Source organism: Cynocephalus volans, chromosome 13, assembly GCF_027409185.1.
Source record: "Cynocephalus volans isolate mCynVol1 chromosome 13, mCynVol1.pri, whole genome shotgun sequence".
Classification (NCBI taxonomy): domain Eukaryota; kingdom Metazoa; phylum Chordata; class Mammalia; order Dermoptera; family Cynocephalidae; genus Cynocephalus; species Cynocephalus volans.
Window position 1 is genome coordinate 4,771,297 of NC_084472.1, and position 21,830 is coordinate 4,793,126.

A 21,830-nucleotide genomic window follows, 5' to 3' on the forward strand; every position below is an offset into this window, starting at 1 on the left:
ACCTGCTTTAAAGTTTGACACTTTATAGCACAAAAAAGCTCCAGATCTCAATTTTGGAAGGGCTGACATGCCAACAGACTGAGGAGAAGAAAATAGGGGAGCAATTTTTATCCTGCATCTTTGCTAGAAAACCAACCAGCTCATCTCTCAAGAAATTGATAAGTTGAGTTTTTGAGTTGAAACTGACCTAAGCTAAAATGTTGTAAGCTGGGCTTCTGGCATGAAAAGTTCAGAAAGCTTTGTATCCAAGAAGACTTGTAGCATAAAGACCTCTAAATGGACCAGAATCTTAATTTCATTCTTGATTTGGGTCATCTTTTTACCCAGAACATAGCCCAGCAAGGGCCACCGCCAGTAGAAAAAGTGAGAAAAGTAACTTTTAGGCATTCTTTCAGGATGACTTACTAACCTTGATACAGGAGACAAAATAAGTTTCAAAGAGATTAGATGGCTTCTCAAAGGCAAGGTTTTATAAAAAAGCTTCAGCAGGGTACAATGTCAGAATTCAAATATTCCTGGCTTGGTTTGTCTGGCCTGAGAGGGGGACAGACCTGGATTGCAGTCTGGGCTCTCACTTCCTTAATGGCAGTAAGTACCCCAGCAGCCCCTCAGCTGCCTTCAAGCTGTAGTCCTCCTCTGGGAAATGGGGAACACAGGATTGATGTGGAATACAAATGGTCATGTAGATGAGTAATTTAGTACACCCCTGGCCCATAGGAAACAATACTGGTTATTATTGTTTCTATTTTTTTTGCATATGTACAAAAGTCATATAGAAGAATCATGTCAGTCTATGGCTCATTCTGGGTCTTTAGAAATTCTGACACAGACATTCATTCTGGTGGTTGTGCCCTAATGGCAGAAGTTGCTCTGGCTTCCTGCCACACACACACTGCTCTTGGGTGATTCTGACAACTGGTACCAGTAGCAGTGGCTGTCCGGATTCTCTTGCTCCCACTGGCCACCTTCACCCCAAAGCAGTTTTGGAGCTCATTTCATGATGATTAATACTATCCTGGTATAACAGAATATCATGTTGATTACTGTGACCCAAATGTGCATAAAAACATTAAGGCTTAATTTTATTGAATCTGATATCTGCTAATGCCTAAAAGTACTTGCTTCCAGAGAAACCAAATTTCCAATTTGCAAAGAGACTCTAAATTAGAATTCTGACTCTAATATTATTAGCAGTTGTGTGGTATATGGGCTAAGAGCAGCACAGGATTCAGAGACAGCTGTTGATCACACATAGAATGCATTATGTGGTTTTCTGCTTTCTCTTCAGTGAAAATTAGATGAGTATTCCAAAGACTGGGCAAAAAGTATTACTGTTATTTTATGCTTGAAATACTCTTGACTCAAAAGTGGTGATTTTTTTTCATTTAAAATCCAAAGATGAAAATACCAAATATATTACCATAAAATATGTGTAATTTCTTAGCAAACATATTCTGTATGAAGATGTGCATTTCTAAAGAGTGTGTGGCACCTCTTCTCACTCAGCTGCACTTATATAGTTTTTAGATACTTCTGCATTTGCTACAGCTTCATACATTTCATGGGCATCTCCTTGAGTATAATGGTGAAGAATGTGTAAGATTTGTAGACAATAGGTTATCTGCTGAGTTTTTAAAATGTTAGCAGAATTGTACCCTTAATACCTTTTGTCCCAGTGTTGTTAAAATAAAAATTGGTATTCAAGGTGAGCGAAACCAAAGAGCAATAAATGCTAACAAATAGGACTTTCTATTCCATCCAAAGTCTACTGTATCTAATATTATAACATTTAAATTATGAGGATAACGACGGTGTATAACAAATCTGCTCATGTTAAAGACTTTTCTTTTCTATCCAACTTTATTTATATCCGAACATATACCCACAGTATCCTAGATTCTTCCTGTATGCATAAACATACCATTCGTGTATGTTAGTGGGTTGACTAGGTGGCTTCAGAAGCGTGACTGAGTGAAGACTGATTGCATGGAACATGAGCCGAGGCCCAGTGTGGTCACTGAGCCAGGCAGGAGACATTTGCCAAGTGGGGGGGCTTTGTCTTCCCATAGTAGAGTTTATCTGCATCCAGCATGACTTAGAGAGCCTTTATTCCTCCTGCTTCATCGATGCACAACAGGCATGCCCTGAGAGCCATTTACCTAGGTCCATCATTGATCCAGTGTGTGTCATTCATCTGGACAAATCTTTCTGATATTATTCCCTTGCTGAAACATACTAAGATAGAAATCATGGTTTTGAAATTTGCCTTCAAAGGGCTGGGCAAGTTTTTAAAAATATAAAATCTTTTAAGTATAGGAGGATTAGTAATAAAAATCCATTCTTCATTTGCCAGACATGTTGCGTGCTTACCATGAGCCAAGGATTGTGCCGGACATGGAAATGTGAGGCCGGGTCAGGCTTGTCTGTCCCTGGATACTTATAGTGTTGGGGCGGAGGCAGAGAGGGTGGATTCCTCCTGATCAGACAGGCCCTCAGTCTCAGCCCCAGGTGACTAAGGGCCAGAAATGGGGACCCTCTCGCTCTCTCCCACTAACTGCAGACCCCCACCTGCCCTGTCCCCACTGCCATTGGCACCTGGGAAACAGCATGGCACCACCTTGATGGCCAGACCCTCCTCTTCCAACCCAAAGAATACCCGAAAAGGCGGTGGCAGTGCCTGACTCAGTGTTCCTGCAGGTGGTGGAAAACCAGCAGCTGTTCGCTGCCCTCAGGGCCCTGCTGGAGAACCTGCACGCGGAGCTGCGGGAAGACCAGTTGGCCCGGCGGCGGCTGCAGCAGCAGTATGCCAGTGACAAGGCCACCTGGGACGTGGAGTGGGCCATGCTCAAGTGCCGCCTGGAACAGGTACCTGCCCCACGGGCTCTCTGCACCCAGGATAGGTGGGGAGCAGCGCACTTAAATCTAGGTCCACGGTGCCCTGGTCCAGGAGAAAGGAGGGGGCGGCCCCTTGTGTCTCTTCTTAAAGCGCCCAACCTCTCCACAGACCCTTGTATTTCTTGTCCTGAGTCTGAATCACGCCTCCACCAGGCAGCAATTTAAAAGTAGTATTTACGTCCCCATTCCTCATTTTAAGTGAGGTTGTACTGAGCCCCATGCGAGAATGGCCCGTGTGAGGTTCCCATCTTACTTGTCTGACATAGTTCTAGAAGGGAGCAGAGCAGATGCAGCTGTGGTCCAGTGATCTCTGAAAAAGGCAAACGCAGCTTTTCTCTGGATTTTCCAAAATATTGAAAAGAACTTGTCGACCCTCCACCGCATGCCTTAGAAGTCCAATCAATTTCAGTCTACTTATTTACACCAAAGGAGACTGAGGCCCAGAAGCAGCTGCTGGTCTCAGATCCCAGAGCCACTTAGGCCAGAGTGGGAGGAGTACCCGGGGTTCCTACTCACCCCCCCGCAGCCCACCACAGCAGTACAGATCTGATGTAGCCAGAGCACCCTTTTCTAAGTGTTTTTCCTCAGGAATCCCTAAAAGTAATGTGACTTCCTACACAGCGTCTGCTGCTCAGATCATCTCTCAAGGTTTCTTCCATCCCCTTGGTCGTGTAGAGGGAGGGAAGGTCTGTGTATTTTGATGATCTAATTTCTAGGCTCTATTTTGAGGCAAACCATAAAGTAATATAAAAATTTAATGAATTGGCTCAGCCATAAAAGAAATTGCCCAGAAAAGAGACATCTTCCAAATGGTCTTGATAAAAGATGGAAAGGGTCTGTCCTCTCCAAAGAAACCAGCTTTCTGGTACCCACAGCTTTCACCTGCACTGCCACATGACCCTAGCGGGCAGTGGGTGGGGGCAGGACAACAGCCCTGGGTAAAGCAGGGACATTCTAGGCCAGGGCCATCAAGTGACAGAACTGCTGACCTGGTTGTGAATCCCACCTCTCCTGCCTGGTGGGGAGGTTATAACTAGATTTTGTGTTTATCTAGAAACACAGCCTGCAAAGTCAGCATGGAGAAGGGAGTAAGGATGTCTCTGGTGAGCTACTTTTAACTCTATTAGTAATATGTTTATGAGGAGGAGATGTTAAATATTTTCAAAGACATAACTAGCTAAAGAAAGAAGGCATAATCTTTGATGGGAGCCAGTTACAAAACATTTCATCTTTTAGAGGATCCTGGTATCCACCCATGTTTGCTACAAATAAAGCCTCAGGGAGAGTCGCTAAACAAGATATAAAGCTAGGACTTCAAACCTAGAAGTTACAGGTAAAGAGTTCATCTGCCCAATCATTCAGGAAGTTTCTTAAACATTTGTAGCTTGGGAAGCAATGAACTGGGCTGATGCTAGTCCATGTGTGATAGAACCATCTTTACCCTTTTCTACTTAAATGCAAAACAGGTTAATTCTACTAAAAGATAAATATTTTCTCTTAGTGGAGCCCATGTTGTGTCACTCCCCAAATCTATGATTTGCTCAACTGACCCCTAAGTCAGACCTTGTTCTAAATGCTGAGGATCCAGCAACAAAGAAGATATTCCTTGAAGGGGCTTTTGTGCACAGGTGATGCAGACAGGGCTATCATTCATACTAGTGTGGAAAGTGCCCACCAGGCTTGCACACAGGGCTCTCAGGGCACAGGGCATGCAGGATACACTCCTCAGCTGGACAGCTCAAGGAAGGTTGGTTGTGAATGTCCTGCTGAGAATGACTTTCAAAGGGTGGATAGGAGTTGACACATGGGGAAAGAGAGCAGGATGTTTCAGGTGAAAAAGGAACATCATGAAAGAAGGAACATAGGGCATTGGAGGAGCTCAGGTGTGGGGGAGAAGAGTGTCTAAAGAATTGATGCTTCAGTCTTGATTTGATCGTGGAAGTCCAGATTCCTTTTTTATAAGATGACTCTGGCTTCAAGGTAGAGAATGGACTGGAAAACTTTACAATTGAATGGGGTCTATAGCTGGAACTCAGGGAAGCACTAAACTAGAATAAGAAAAACATGCATGTTTATGTTCACTAACCTTTCACTAAAATGTAGCACACATTATAAATGTAGGCAACAAGCCCAGGAGAAATCACAGATCTTTTCATTTTACATGGCCATCATTGTGGATATCCCAAAATTAACACTCAGAAGAACTCTGGCTTCACCAGACAGCCAAGGGGTCCACAGTAAAAAGGTTTAGGAACCCTGGATTGTGGAGAAAAGAAGTTGGAAATGGTGTTACTGAGCGAAGCAGTAACAGTGGAAACGGAGAGGAGAGTACAAATCTAAAAAAACATAAAAGGTAGAAAGTGGTAGGACCTGATGACAGATAATTAGGTGCTGTGGAATGACAAGTCTCTAGCATGACTCTCTAGTTTCTAGAATGGATGCCAGGGTGATGGTGCCACTCACCAAGACACAGACGTCAGGATGGAGGAGGAACGGGTTGGGTTTTAGGTGTCTGTCATCATAGGTCCTGGGGACATAGAGAGCTGGGCTGAGGACATATATATCTGAGTGTGAACAAGAAGGTGGGGGTGGAAGCCAGGGCCGTGGGTGGGATCTCCAGAACTGTGCATAGAATAAGAGGAGTTCAAAGAAGGAACTTGAAATACTCATTTTCAAGAAACTAATAGAGGAAGAAGAGATTGAAAAGGAGCAGCAAAAGAAATTAATGAAAATCCAGGGCCTGTGTTGTCTCAGAAGCCAAAGGGAGAGGCACCACAGAATTCCAAGTGGAGTTCAACACTATCAGATGCTTCGGAGGTCAAGATGGAGAGGGGTTAAAAAGTTTTGTTGCACTTAGCAATCAGGAAGTCCCTGGAAAACTAGACAAGAACAGTTTTCATTGGGCTGTGAGCTAAAGCAAACTGATGTGCCAAGAGTGAAAGAAGTGAGTTGGATCAGGAAAGGAAAGAAGAATGCAGACACCACAGTAAAAGGACACCAGGGCCATGGGAGGGTTCTGTCCTGTCTTAGAAATAAGTGAGATGTGACCGTGTGGGGTCACTGTTGACACAGGATTTCTGAGTAGGCAGATGGAGGGGTTCAGCTCCAAGCATGGGGATGGGGTGGGGGGTTGTCCCTGATTGTGGAAGTCTAGAGGGGCAGCAAGAGCTGTGGATGCAGAGGAGTTTGTGGGTAGGAGAAGGAATTCACCATTCGCCATCCCTGTCTATACAAAGCAGGCCAGCAGAAGCCAGCAGCAGATGAGCTGTTTGAGGAGACTCTAGAGAGGGAGGTCCTGGTTGCTGGAAAGCATCCCCAGGTGGACAGATTGCCCACAAGAGGCTCAGCACCATGTCCTTCACTCTGGGTTTTATGGATTGCCAGGAGCCATTTTAGTTTTCTGGTTAACGCTGGATATGTCTCCCAGACTCTGCATTATCTTTCCACTTCAAGAAAAATATAAGTGATCCAGAGTTGCCACTGGTTCTGCTCCTCACCTCCATATGTCAGTACCCCACCCTGTATTGCCCTGTATTTTGAAATCTCAGTGTCCACATAACCCAGTCCAGCCCTGGAGCCAGGCCATCACCTCTGCTTCCTCTTCAAGAAGGCCCATGTTCCACCCAGATTCAGGGGCAAAACAGTTTCCCACTGAAAAAGTGTTTCACTTCATTGTAGAGGTGAGATTCAGCAGGAGTTCTCTCCCCATGAGTCCCTAATGGGCAGGAACTTTCAGTCTCCCTGATTTAGACAGACTATAGAATACTATCACCTGGCTTAAGTCTTTGAGCAACTGGTTTCAAAAAGTTAAAAGTATCTATTAGACATGGATAACCAACTATGAATGATTTTAGCAGGTCTTTGAATAACTCATTTTAAGAAAGTTAACTAATCTCTAGATATGAATAATGAAAGGAAGTTGGTATAATTTGCAGGGTGTTTACTGGTGACATTAATTAGTGATTAATGGTAGTTAAAGAAGACGCACATGGTTTCTATTCCCAACTATTACTGACCATGTCCTCAGGCAAATCCCTTAAGCACTCTGAGCTGCCATTTCTTTATCAATGAATTGGGAATGAGGATATCTGTACTTAAAGTATTGCTGAAGAGACCAAATGACGTAATATATGTGAAAGGCCATTCTTTGAAAACTATAGAAACAAAATTCTTTAAACTTCTGCACTTAACAAATATGACAGTTTGCTTATTAGGATAAAAACAGGGCATAAAATAGCAAGCTGTTTTTGTAATTTTAGTGTTTGTCCTAGGGTTTATGATATACATATTTTATTAATGAGTCTATCTTGAAATGGTGTTGGACTACTTCCTCATGCCGCGTATATGTTACCACGGTATATCCCCAGTTTTCTTCCCATCCTTTGTGCCATTGCTGTCATAGTTACTTCCACATATTCTATGAACACACAATACATTGCAACTGTTTTTGCTTTGGACAGTCAGTAATGTTTACAAGCAATTAAAAATAGGAAAAAATGAGTTTTATATTTACATATATTTATACCATTTCCAGTGTTCATTTTTTGTGTAAATCCAAGTGTCTATTGGTATCATATTCCTTCTGTCTGAAGAACTTTTTTTTTTTTGGTGGCTGGCTGGTATAGGGATCTGAACCCTTGACAGTGTTATCAGCACCAAACTATCGAAGTGAGCTAAACAGCCACCCCACCCCTTTTTTCCCCCTATCATTTCTTGAAATGCAGGAGGTCTGCTATCAGGGATTTTTTGTTTTTGTTTGTTGAAAAGTATTATTTCTTCATTTTTGAAAGACGTTGCTGGGTATAGAATTCTACATAGGTTGACATCTTTTTTCTTTCAGCCCCTTAGATGTCACTCCATTATCTTCTGACTTGCATAGTTTTCAATGAGAAGTCTTCTGTAATTCTCATCTTTGTGACTCTCTTTGAAGTATGTCTTTTTTCTCTGTCTGCCATCCAGATTTTCTCTTTGGTTTTTACCAGTTTGGATATATAAGATGTAAGACTTGGGGGTTTTGTTTGTTTTTGGTATTTAACCTCCTGAGTGTTTGACAAATATGACTGAATGTCAAATGTTCTTAGGACTTTAAAAATAAAATTTGTTTCTTCCATGGAATTGGTTAACTCATGGTTTAAACAAGTTTCCAGGGACTGTATGTAAATATACTGAGATTTTCTTCATTCTTTAATGTAAGACTTGTCAGGAAGGGAGTTGCTAAGTCTTTTCTTCTCCTTGACAGCTGGAAGAGAAGACCGAGAAAAACTTGGGAGAACTAGGCTCCTCTGCCGAGAGCAAAGGGGCCTTGAAGAAGGAGAGAGAGGTGCACCAGAAGCTCCTGGCTGACAGTCACAGCCTGGTCATGGAACTGCGCTGGCAGATCCATCACAGTGAGAAGAATTGGAACCGGGAGAAAGTGGAGCTTCTTGAGCGCCTGGACAGAGAGCGGCAAGAGTGGGAACGGCAGAAGAAAGAGCTCTTATGGAGGATAGAGCAGGTAAGGAAGCCCACTAGCAGAGAGGGGAGGCTGTTAAATGGACCTGGACACCAAGATCACTTAGATTAAAAAAAAAACAAAACAGGCTGCTTCATGGTACTGGCACATCAAGATATTGCATTGGCTTCCAAAGGAAGAGAGAGAAATGCTGGAATTTCTAGTGCTGGAGACCTAGGCTCATGCTCTTCCATCACACAAATATTTCATTATAAAATCTGTAGGTAACTTTCCTATGTGTGTATGTTGTTGAGTGTGGGGGGTGGTAACTTTTAAAAGGAATTTAAAGACTAAATTTGAAAGCGGAGGTTATTTCAGGTCTTATTCAGTGATTTCTGCCAAAAAGCACACTAACTTTTAAGTTTGCCACTAATGGTGACTGCTCCAGCTTGAATGGAATTGCTGTCATTAGTAAAGAAATTGCTGAATTAAGTTGGAAGTCAGGCTGTTTGCTGGTGATTGCACCTGCTGTGGATAGTGCTGAGCTGTGATTAGAGAGGACCATAGTCAAGAGAGGTAATGGTACCTCAGCATCTTCAACTAAACAATTCAGAAATTCAGGTGGATTTGGGGGGACAGGATGGAGTTGTTTTTCTAGTGCCCAGATAATCACTCTGCATTGCATCAAGACTTTGAATAGTTTGCATAGTTGTGGTAGTTCCTGAGTGATGCACAAATTAAATTTTCACATTAAATTGATGAAGATTTGGAATTCGTACCCGTCTGCATTTTTACATAGTATACATTTTGTTTATTTCAGTCTGTCACACTTATAAATTCATGGGGCCTCAAGAGAATTTATTAATCAATAAAAAACTGAGTTCAGGAAAAATTACCTCATTACTTTATTATAAATATCCATGCTGTCTGCATTTATGTCAGGAGCATCTTTAAAAATGTGCTCCATTATCCACAGACACAGTGTCTGTGTTATGCAGGTACAAGGACAAATATCAGCTTAAGCATAGCATCGGATAGGGAGGGAGGGAGAATGAACTAAGTGGTTTTTTTTTTAAAAAAAAAAGCCTTTAGCTTAGAAATCATTGAGAAGAAAAAGATTCACTGCAGATAGAAAGGAGCTGATGTTCTTCCTAGATTTGATAACTCATACAAATGAGTCACCTTACTGATAGTTGATATGGCTCCGTTTCAAAATTCCCCAAATCCTATCAAGAGGAAAGTTGGCCATTTCCTGTTTGGCTTGGAAATGCAGCACTTGTGAAGAGTCTCCTGTATTAAATCCCTTGTCTGTGCTCTATTGAATGGGTCAGTAGTTAGGTGGAAATTTTAGGGATAAAAGTTGCATGGTTACAAATCTGTCATATCCAACTTTAGTTGGCCTGTGTCACAGTAACTCCAAGCAACTGCTACAAGGGGCTTCCTTCTTAGCCTTTGCTCTATGTCCCTCCCATACCCCAACAAAGCCATTGTGGTCCTTAGCATCCCCTTTGCCTGTTAGACATAGTGGCTTATTGGTCTTGTCATAGTCTTCATTTGTTTTGAAAGTTACACCTTGGATATGTTAGGCAAGTTTTTCAGGTTTTTATTTTACTTTTGAGAATGAGGAATTTCTAGCAAAGGAAAAATTAGTAAGACACATCTGATGATAGTGGACTTTTGAAACATTAATGACCTACGGATGAGAGAGTGCCTAAATTTTGGAAAGATAAGAGGGGTCAGGAGCTGAACTCCATTTCTAGGTGGTCAGTAATGCAGCATTTCTACCCACCTGACAGCCTCAGAACTCCAGACCTCAAAGTGAGCACTGAGGATCTGCAGCACAGGAGTTTCAGGCACTCATCTGTGTGGTGGATCCCACAGTTTTTGTATAATGATTTCATAGCTGTTTTTAGAAGAGGATTCGTTAACAGTGAACTGATGCTTTAGATATGCAACTGTGGCTTTCAAAAATAAATCTGGCCTTTTTCCCCAAATAGTCAACACTTTGAAAGAAGATTTCATAAATCCCGGGGCCCAGTCCTGAAAATTAAGTAAAGCAGTTATAGGCATTCTCTGTAAAAGAGGAAATTGGCTTGGCGTGTATGGGTTTGGATAGATTTTGTTTATTAGTTAATGGGTTGCTCATTCATTTAACTTTTAGCCACACATTTTCATAGATGTAGAGGAAATGTAATAACGTTCTTCACAATGTATGCTAGACATTTGACTCCTTGGCAAGCCATGTAACTTTGACTGTGATACACTAATACAGATGGTGAGACAAGGAGCACTAAATCCATTTTCCACTTTCAGAACACATGCTTCATACTTGCCCGGTGTCATTAAATTCCTACGTAATTTCTGTGCCATGTGAGGCATTCTGTGTGATGACTGACTGTGGGACTGTGGTTAAGGTCATGTAACACATTTCATCTATCTTGTCAGCATCTCTTGTCTCAATCCAAGTTTGATTGGGGGTGGTTAATTTTTATGGCGTCACACTACACTTCTTAGAATTACAGTCTCAGCACGCAGATAACGCAGGACTTGCCACCATACTCACTGTACTGACTCAGCTGAAAAGGAAAGCTTGTGTTATCCATTCTCCTTCTAATAACTTTCTTCAGTCAGCTGTCTTCACGACATGAAAGGCCATGCTTTTAAACCTGTTACAAAATGACCTTTTTTCTTTTGGGCAGTTGGGTAAGGTGACACTCTTGAGGGTTTATTATTTCCTGTATTATTTGAAATGCAAATCTTTTAAATTTCTATTTGCATTAAAAGTTGTTCTTCTGCAAAATGGCAAGTACAATAGGTGCTGAAGCCTGATTTGAAATGACTCCCCTAGGAAACCCTGTCCTTTTAAGGACCTGTGATTCTTTTACAACACCCCAGAGGCATCTTAGCAGCAGATACCACCAGCTCAACCACTCCAATTCATTTTTAGGAAACCTAACACTTACCAGCTTTAGTGCAAGCTGCTCTTGGCTGCCTGGGTTTATTTCTGAAATCCCACTTTACTGAGCTAGAACAAGCTTGCTCATAGCTCTTCTTGTTCGTCATTTTTGTTCCCTCTTCACTAGCACCCTCAGCGCACATTTACAGCTTCAAGTGCGATTCTTGCATTTTAATTCCTCACCCAAAATAGCTTGGAGAGATGATCATGTGTTAAAACTAAATTGTGCTGACATGCATTAGATGAACATAATAAAAAAGTTTTCCTTTTTATTTTTTCAAGGAAAGGATTTAGCATCTTTAAGAGAACTGCCAAGAACTGTGCCATCAGGGAAGGGAGGGGAGCGCGAGGGGCTGCGCTGCCAGTGGAGTGATGTACTTGTTGCCTGGTTTGACCACGAACCCACCTCAGACTCCAACGTTTAAGCTCTGGATGCTTAAATCTCCGTCTTTCTCATAAAATAAAGATGATAGTCTGGAACCTTTGTTCCACCGTTCAGAAATTACTAAAAATGAGTGAAAGTCCTTTTCTCCCCTCTCTCCCATGACTTTCCTCCTGACAGTACACACACCGTACCTGCATCCACCTTGTGGATGAACCTCAGGTTAGGACACAAAGATGCATTCAAAGGAGTGTTAGAATTTTCTGGCTTCATCTCAGTGTTTGAAGACCAAAAATCTTCCTTCAGGTCAAATCCAATGTCACTTTCATCATTCAGATAATTTACTTATTCAAAAGAGCCGTCAAGCCAGTAGCATATGTGAGCTTGCCATCCCATAAAGACATTGTTAAAGATTCGTAGGTGGAAATAGTTCCTGGTCTCGATTGTGCTTTTGTGCATGTTTAGAAGGGGAGGCAGTGAGGGACTATCAGGAGAATGGAGGGGAATCAGGTGAGGGCTTCTCAGGGGAGCAAGAGCATGAGCCCCACGAGCCGTTTGCCAGCCATGCCAGCCATGCCAGCAATGCCAGCAGTCCCGTGATTTCGCAGAGGCTGCCTTCCAAACGGCCTCTGCAAGATCTCAGTCTTGTGCTGTAAAGGGAGCAAGGAAGGCATGTTCCTGTGTGCCCCAGGCCCAGTGAGCTTCACATGGGCCGGGACCCTGCAGAGTGGCATGGGGCCTGCTGGTGCCTGGGTGTGTAGTCCCATTTCACAGATGAGGAAACTTGCACCTGCCAGCCCACCAGCAAGCCACAGATCACAGTTCCAACTCAGGTCTTCCAACTGCAAGGGGTCCTGTTTTCCCATTACTGCTTTTGGAGTTACCAAGTCAGGCAAAACAAGTGTAACTACGAAGTATGTGCTTCTCCTCAGTCATAGCAGACTTTTGCTTACCTCTACAGCTAAGGTCAGTCCTCTCTAGCAAAGTGTAAGTTGTTTTTAATACCAATGGTTACAGCCCAGTTTGATGACGCGGTCCTATATAAGACCTGTTCCAAATGATTTGGGTCTAGGTAGGAAAATCGAATTCACCCTCAGAAGTTTTCTCTCACTGATAGTGTTACACTGAGTATGGCTTGAGTTCTGAAGGTAATTCCAAAAGAGAGTTTTTAACATGTTTAACAATATTAGGTTTTTTAAAAATAAATGTGTAATTTCCCACGGGTACAGTACTCAAAGTTATATACAATAATGTGTATTTGTATCTGAAAGGATTGGTCATACCTGTGTGTGGTTAGTGCACATTTTCTAGTCCAGATAAAATTGTGATTTTTTCTAAAAGCATGTATGATATTGTGTTACATTTTGAAGTTAATGTCAGAACTGTAAGAATATTTGCTTCTCACAAAATCTTTCAAAACTGTGAAGAAATTCAAAATTGTGGAGAAAAGATGGTCTTAGGGAGACCATAAGACAGAAAAGTGAGGCTAATTATTTTCATTTTCTAAACTCTCAAGTTGCAGAAAGAGAACAGTCCCCGGAGAAGTGGCAGTTTCCTATGTGATCAGAAAGAAAGCGGCATCCGCCCCTTCTCCCACCAGGGCAGCCTCCATGTGTCCCGACCTGTGTCAATATGGCCCTGCACAGATGCTGACTCCACCCAATTTGAAGACCTGCCATTGTCGAAGCTAAAGGAATCAGACAGGTGCTCGGCCAGTGAGGACCTCTACCTGGATGCCTTGTGCCTAGACGATGAGCCGGAGGAGCCGCTGCCCCGCAGGCCCGAGAGGGAGTTCAGGAACCGCCTCCCCGAGGTCAGCCTGATGTTGTCCACTCTGGTTAACTATGCAGAACGAGGGAGCTGCCCTTGCACCCCACCGGCGTCTGTCAGATTCCCCTGCTGGCAGGTTCCAGTGGCTTTAACATATGGCAGCCTCTGAATGGAGTAAAGATGGAAACTTCACAGTGCTAAGGATTTGCATGGTGGCCCTGACCCTAAACTCCTAGTGTGCTCTGTGGTCAGTTTAACTTTGCCACCTTGCTTCGGGCTCAGAAATATTGGACTAGTGTCCTGTGTAGAAGGAAAGGTCTCACAAATGAGCGTGCCCAACAAAACACACAGAGGAAGTAAATAATTCTGGGAAGTGTGTATTTTTAACTTTTCTTGAAATCACCATACAGTCTTCTGATTCCAGAAAACTAATAACTGAAAATATTCTGTTTTAAAGCAATTTCCTAGCATTTGGAAGTAGCAAGTATTACTGAATGACATACTATAAATATCTTTATTCTGGGCAAAGGGAAAAAAATCCAACACTTAGAAATCTTACAGAAATTAGATTATTTCCAAATGGGTGAGCTAAGCTATGTACTGAAACTTCCACGGCATAGTATTAATTATGAATCATTAGCTAGTGAATCAGCTTAGCAGTTGCTGTATCTGTCATTTGGTCTTCCAAACACTTGGTAATTAGAAGAGTTCATGTCAAATCCTGTTGTTGAAATATGGGGAAATCATACTTCGGTCACACGTCAGTGAGGTCAAGCGTGATGTGTATCATGTCAGCAATATGTAGCAGGTTGTAGGACATGTCACATAGCAATATGTAGCAGTTCCACCTGTTTGATCTATTGGCCATCTCGTATGGTCCAATTTCATAGCAGAGAGAACATGGGACAGGGGGCGGGAGGCTCTGTCTGAGTTTCAGCTCTGTAGTGGCTGGGATGCCATACTCCTCTGCACGGCAGCGACAGGGACGTGCACCCCGTACTGGTTACTGTTTCCGGGAATATGTTTCCATCGCTGTCAAAGGCTGCCTTCTTCAAACCAGGTCAGCACCAGGGTGTTTTCTCAATAGACAGCCTTACATTAATGTTGCTATTTGTTGGCACCACTGTCCTCCTCCTCCTTAAGGGGAAGTTACTGTAACTTCTCTGACTTGAAATGGGAATGTTTAAAACCAAGCAAGGGCCCAAGCCTAAGGCTGTCACAACTTCTGTAGCAAGATTCGGACCAAGGGACCGAATTTCCTAACTGACTCTATCATCTCCCTTCCTCTCTCTTCTCTCTTTGTGTCTTACACACTCATACCCAGACTTACATAGGTCATTACAGGAGCTGGCTTTGGGATTTGGGTAATTGGTGAGGTCCTTTGAGGGGGCCCAGAAGAGCAGCTTCCTCCGTGACAGTTTCTAGCCAGAGCTTTCACTCCTGTGGGCTCCCCATGGACTGCAGGAGCTCCCACCCCCTCATCATACTGTGGATTCTACTTTTCCTGTCATACTTCAGAGAACACAGGGGCAGCAGCTCTCCTGACCACAGCTTGGCCTCAGTGTACAACTTAAACACGCACTATTCTAAGAGACCGAAGTGAAACAGATCACTTAAGCACGCGTGAGGCTCCCAGTCAGCGCAGGTGACCTGACTCAGACAATGTTATTTCTCCTTTATAGGAAGAAGAAAGTCACAAGGGGAATCTTCAGAGGTAAGTGAGATTGATGAAAATAATAGATTACTGAAATAAAAATCTCTTGATCTTAAAATTCTGTCTTGTCAAAGCAATATTTTAGCACTCTCTTCAAAACAAGTTAAAATTAAGACTTCTGAATTAGTAGCTGCTTTATTACGATTTATTTCATAAATATGGCATTGTTTATTATTAGCAACAAAAAAGCCAGACATGCCATGTTTGTGCATGTATTGTTTTATGGTAAAGACTTTTTAATTATAGTCATGTCACATATCCAGAGGGATGCTTATGTTCAGTTCAGTGGTTTTTGAGAAGTCCATGGAAACCTCTTTCTTCTCATTTTAAAGTCTGGAAAAAAATCCCTCTTGATATGCTATGAGACATTTTATATACTGTATATTTAAAAGCTCTACTATGAGGATTTATTAATTTTTCCTGGCAGTAATCCTTGAAGAAAGTATATAGTGGTTGATGTTATTTATGTACCAATTTTTTCCTTCCCAAACCAGTTTCCTCTGGTTTTACTTTTTCTTTATTCTATAGATGAATACATACCATTTCCACTATAAGGAATTTCTTCTCAGGCAGTTCGCCATTTGCTGACTTCTTCCTCCTCGATTTTCCTGAGCACCTCAAGTCTGGAAATACTGTCTTCTCCCCATTCTGCACCATCAGATCCATGCAGCTCAGGGCTGCCTGGGCACATCTCTGTCCTTCACATTCTGTCTTTTCTGGTCATTTCAGGCAGTACCAGGCAGCCTGTGAGCGCGTGCTCTAGAGCCAAACAACCTGGGTTCTAATCACTCTGCTTCTCACTAGCCACTTAACCTTGGGCAGGTTATTTACCTGCTTTGTGCCTCAGTTTCCCCATGTATAAACTGGAGGTAATGTGTTAATACACATGAAACAAAGCAGCTCCTGGCATGGAATAAACAGTAAACAAGTTTTGGCTATCACTGCCCCTACCCCCTTCCCCAGCAGCACCACACAGCATACCAAGGCAGGGTCATAACCACCCTCCTCTCCTGCCCAAGCCATCGACTTTTCTCTCTCCTGCCTGCACACTAGCTATGAGTATTTACCTATTTTACTTGCTTCTGTTAATCTCAAAAGTAATCCATGCTTGTTGTAAAATGTAAACAGTATCAAAATGTCCAAAGTAAAAAGATGGTGTGCCCGCCCCACCTGCCCCTTTCCCTCTCGCTCGTAACCATTCAGCGTGCATCCTCTGTGCTCTCCTCTGCACATCTGCACCTGCTCCAGGTGCAGCCTGGTTTTGTAGTAGCTGCTGTTGCGGTGACCACTGCTAAGCAACACCTGTCCTTTCTCTGTCCTCATCACCTCTGCTCCACCCTATCCATCCAAGCCCCAGAGGCACAAAGTTCCACCCATGCAGGTGCCACCGATTTAAATCTGAGAGCTATTCTCTGGTGGTCTAAAGTGAGATGTAAATGAGCAGTGTCCGCAGAAACGCAGAAAGGGTCAGGGTCTGGTGGCTGTTGAGAGCTAACAGCCCTCAGTGATGAGAGCTCTGCAGCTCATCATAAGTTCAGCAATTCCTTGAATTGGCCAGAAGGAAGGAGATGAAATCATACTTGCTGGAAATCTCAAGACCTAGCCACAAATACACCTGTTCTTCCATTTCCTTTCATTCCTAGCACAGGTTACAGCAGCTTGCTGTTATTCAGAGGGCCATGGAACTGCTGGTAGATTATTTCTAACCTAACACTGTCACTTTTAGCCCACAGTGGTTACCACAGAGTGCGTGCCTTGCCCCGGGTCAAACAGCTGTCAGCAAAGCTGCCCAGAGTGTGGCTGTGCAGCACGTGGACTGGCTCAGCAGCACCCACTGCTGGCCTCACCGCCATAATGGATCCTGCCTGGGACCCCTTTGGCAGGGCCAGGCTGGTTTAAGAAGGACCCTAGGCATTTAAACCTCTGTTTGGGGGAGGTGGAGGGGAATGTTAATATGTCCTGTGAGAAGCTAGTCCAGTTGCAGAGAAGTGAGTCTACATATACCTGACCTTCCTGCCCCAGCCCAGCAAGAGAAGAGGGATTCCAGGCCAAACAGGTTCTGTTGCCTGAGCCGGCGGGCACAGCCAGCCCCCAGCCTCCTCCCTGACCACCAGTTCTGTGCCCTGGCTGGGTGGGCACCCTGGCTACCTCCTGTCTTAGTATGCCTGTGCTCTCAGCACCTCTACAGCGCCTGCCCAGGCGTAGAGGAGGCATTCAGGAAATTCACATCAAACCGAAGTACAGTCAGCCCTGCATATTCATGGGTTCCACATCGGTGGATTCAACCAATTGCAGATTGAAAATATTTGGGGGAAATACTGTACTGAACATTTACAGACTTTTTGTTCTTAAGTTATTATTCCTTAAACAGTACCATATAACTATTTACATGGCATTTACCCTGTATTAGGTATTATGAGTAATCTAGAGGTGATTTAAAGTGTTCCCAGTCTCCCATGGGAGAGGGACAGCTGTGTGTTGAATTAAAGCACTAACGTGCTGAGGCATCTGCACCCAGATCTGTGTCTCTGGTGGCAGCGTACCAGACTCTGGCTGTTGCTTCAGAGCTCCTGTCTTCAGCCGTGTGCTCCTGTGTCTGAGGGAGTTTTTCTCTTACCTTGGAACAAAGGAGGATCACAGGCAAAAAGCAGACTTGGCCATAAAGAAGGGAGCAGAGGAGGAGGGGAGAACTGAGCCCCGTTGGTGAATCTGGGCAGAGCCAGATGGAATTTTTGTTTGAAATAGTGTTTGGGAATTATGCACCAATCTGGTTATGTTTCCACTTCTGTCCTCCTTTCTGCATCTTCCAAGTGGCCTTTGGAGGTTGTTAATGCTTTGAGCCAATAGAGGATGAGGCTGATTGGGTGAAAGTACACTTTGGATTGTAGCTATTTTGCTGGGGTCTCTCCCCAGATGCCATTAGTGACAGTAGATGGGACTGTGAGATGTCACTGCATGGGGTGAGCACCTGCCTGATGCCTGGACCTCAGTAAGCCCACATGGGGCTGTCACTGGAGGTGCCCCTTGGTGGTGGGAGATGCCCAGCCATGGTTTGGAGTTGATCTGAGACTGCCATGTAGCCCACTTCCACCATTTCCACATCCTTAAGGTGCTCTGTATTCAATTCTGACCAGCCCACGGCTCCAGGAAAAATTCCAGAGCCATAAGAAGTCCCACAGGCTCCCGTGGCTCAGCTCATGGATGGAATGTCAGGCAGCTGACAGCATTCACAGTCTCGGGGGAGGTGGCACCTGCAGGGGTCCCCTGCACACAGGGCCAGGCACAGGTGCATAGTGTCAGGGTTCTCTGGTGGTGCTGATGTCCTCTTCTTTCCCTCCTTTTCCAGGGTGGTGTCTGTGTCCTCCATGTCCGAGTTCCAGAGCCTGATGGATGGCTCCCCCTTCCTGCCTGAGAAGGGCCTACCATGTGCCAGCAGCAAGGAGGACATCACTCCACCCCTGTCTCCTGACGACCTCAAGTACATCGAGGAATTCAACAGCAACAGTTGGGACTATGCGCCCACCAGGGGCCATGGCGGGGCTGGGACCAAGCGGCCCCCAGACATCTGGACAGACAGGACTGAGGTGGGGCAGGCCGGGCGCGAGGCCACCGCTGAGCCTTTCCCCAACTCCTCCTGGTATCTGACCACAAGTGTTACCATGACCACAGACACCATGACCAGCCCAGAGCACTGCCAGAAGCAGCCACGGAGGAGCCATGTGGTCGCTGAGCAGTTGGGGGTGCGCATGCTGCATAGCCCTCCCACCGTCCACAGGGTTGACAGCATCGCGGCGGCGGGTGGTGAGGCTAGGGGCCGGCTGGACCCTGAAGGCCCCTTTCCCATGAGCAGAGCCCGAGGGAGCCTGGCAGACGCCAAGGGGGATCCTCCGGACTCCGTGCTCAGCAGGTGGCCTTGTGCTCCCTCCAGACACCCTCGAGACTTTGTGGAGGGGGCGCTCTGTCCCCTCGACAGTCCCCTTTGCACCCCCCTAGGTTTTGCCTCCCCACTGCACAGCCTAGAGATGTCCAAGAACATGAGTGATGACATGAAGGAGGTGGCCTTCTCTGTCAGGAATGCCATCTGCTCTGGTCCCACCCAGCCACAAGTCAAGGATACAGCCTGCCAGACCAATGGGTCCCGGACGATGGGGACGCAGACCATCCAGACCATCACTGTGGGCCTGCAGACCGAAGCCCTACGTGGCAGTGGCGTCACCAGCAGCCCCCATAAGTGTCTCACGCCAAAGGCCGGGGGCAGCACCACACCCGTGTCATCCCCTTCCCGCAGCCTTAGGAGCAGGCAGGTGGCCCCTGCCATCGAGAAGGTGCAGGCCAAGTTTGAACGCACATGCTGCTCCCCGAAGTACGGGTCTCCCAAGCTACAGAGGAAACCTCTCCCCAAAGCTGACCAGCCCAATAACAGGACCGCACCAGGGACAGCCCCGAGAGGGTACAGTGAGTCAGCCTGGGCCCGGTCTACCACCACGCGGGAGAGTCCTGTGCTCACCACCATCAACGATGGGCTCTCCAGCCTCTTCAATATCATTGACCACAGCCCTGTGGTGCAGGACCCCTTCCAGAAGGGGCCGTGGGCTGGAAGTCGGTCTCGTTCGGCAGAGCCCCAGCCAGAGCTGGGCCTGGGCCAGGAGACAGGCACCAGCTCCCGAGGAAGGTCACCCAGCCCCATTGGGGTGGGCTCAGAGACATGCAGGGAAGACGGGGGAGAGGGCACACCAGTGAAACAGGATCTATCTGCACCCCCTGGTTACACGCTCACCAAGAATGTGGCCCGGATTCTCCACAAGAAGCTGCTGGAACATGCCTTAAAGGAGGAGAGGAGGCAGGCCTCCCACGGCCCCCCAAGTCTTAACGGTGACAGCCACTCAGGAGAAATGGGCATAACTGAACCAGGGACCATGGAGGTAATGAATGCTGAGCATCCCACACCCTCCCCTCCAGTTACCTCCACTTAGCTGTCCCGTGTCCAAGGCCAGGTTGCCCTCAGCCATTTGATTTCAGGAATCATCTGTGATTGATTGTGAGCTGGGAGGCACTGCGATTATGGCAGAATGGAATAGGCAGAAACACAAACCCAGAGTGACCTCTTAAAGAAGATTTCACTTTAGTGTTTGCAGAAAATCACTGAGGACACGGTTTTGATTCAGGTTCTGTCTTCTTGTCCAAGTGGTAGATCCTTCTTTGTTTATCTGGCCTTTTAATTTGGGATCATAGTTTGCCCTCTTTCTGTGTGAATCTGTGTGGGGGGGGTGGGGGGGACTAAGAGTTGAGACTGGGCTTTCTGCAGGCTACAGAGCTTCACATGTGACAGCATCAAGGGGAGAGTCTCGGTTTGGGCCTCGTGGGCAGAAGCACATCCCGGCAGGGACTACAAGAAGGACGTGTGCATTCCAGGGTGGCTTCACTGCAGAGCAGCAGCCTGGCATCACACACATCTTCACCCTCTTTGTGCCCATGGACCGCCCCCCCAGCAGTAAAACCAGGTGAAACAAACAGGTCAAGTCAAAATCCTGCCCTAAGCGATACAATGACAATCATCCCCCCTGACATTAGTCACAAATCAGCCAACCTTGAATTCTGTCCTGATACATGTCTGCACGTGGTATATGTGTACCACACCACTGTCAGAAACAATCCCACTCCCGCTCCAAGAATGAGCAAAGTGAAACAGAGCCCAATGGTGACGCTGGTGGTGACAGCTGTGGTGCTGCCGCCTTCACGGTTTGCGCAGCACAGAGAGGACACATCTGGCCAGCGAGTGATCCCGACTCGCAGGAGCTGGGATGGGCAGACTCCTCACTGCAAACACCAGACCCCGTAGTGTGCTACAGGCTGGGTGCCTGCTGCCCTTCCTGCCTCCCAGGTGAGGCGAGGAGGACGGCCTGCCTCCTGTGTCACCTGACCCACGTCTCCACAGGGGGAGAAACGGTGGTTCGGTTCCTGGTCTGACCCACCAAGGAATATTTAACTCAAAATAGAGTTTAAATCTGAAATAGGCCAAACCATTTGGAATTGTCAAAGACCTACATGCAGAAATGGCAATTCCACATGGCTTAACCTAATACAGATATTGATAGCACATAGCCTACACATCCCAAAGAGCTGAGTCTTTGTGATGGAGTTGTTCACATGCTCTGAGAAGGACAGACACTGCTGGTTGGGTAACAAATGTTATCTTCTAGGCCTTCTGTTACACCCCCATCCCCCATCCCCATCCCTCTGGGGCCCTCAGACCCTCAGGTAAGTACTCGCTGATCACATGACCTGCCTTGGGGCTCTGGAGAAATCAACAGAAATTAGAGCTTTGTCCTAAACCATTAACTGGCTGTGTCTACAGTGTCTGTTTATATTAGAGACTAAATAGAAATTAATTTTTAGGAACCAAAAAATGTCTTGAGTTAGCAAGCAATGTGTAATAATATAAAGAAAATAGTTTCATGACAGTATCACAGCACTATGGCATGAAATGGTTTTATCAGGACAAAGCTGTGCCCTGTGCTTTGTCCTCTGCAGAGTATGGATTTAGATTTTCTCCTTACTCCATGTGTTTGCTCCCCAGAGAGATGACTGGAAGGGAGTAATGAAGGAAGTCTCAGTGACTCAGAACCTGCCTGGAGCATTCACTGGCAGCATGTAAATGCCATGGGTTCTTTTCTCCTTCTCT

The 21,830-nt window shown here is 45.4% G+C and overlaps 1 protein-coding gene across 5 annotated transcripts in view; it reads left to right on the forward strand.

Annotated features, from left to right (window-relative positions):
* The window catches only part of MTCL1 (microtubule crosslinking factor 1), a 117,573-nt gene that overhangs the window by 90,280 nt on the left and 5,463 nt on the right, over positions 1-21,830 (forward strand). For 4 of the 5 annotated variants that reach the window (XM_063077033.1, XM_063077035.1, XM_063077036.1 and 1 more), the window contains 5 exons: positions 2,698-2,865; positions 8,135-8,389; positions 13,181-13,477; positions 15,117-15,148; positions 18,495-20,070. In XM_063077033.1, the coding sequence (XP_062933103.1) occupies positions 2,698-2,865; positions 8,135-8,389; positions 13,181-13,477; positions 15,117-15,148; positions 18,495-20,070 (2,328 nt within the window). The remainder of the gene's footprint in view (positions 1-2,697; positions 2,866-8,134; positions 8,390-13,180; positions 13,478-15,116; positions 15,149-18,494; positions 20,071-21,830) is intronic. The other variant, XM_063077038.1, reaches the window with a different exon arrangement.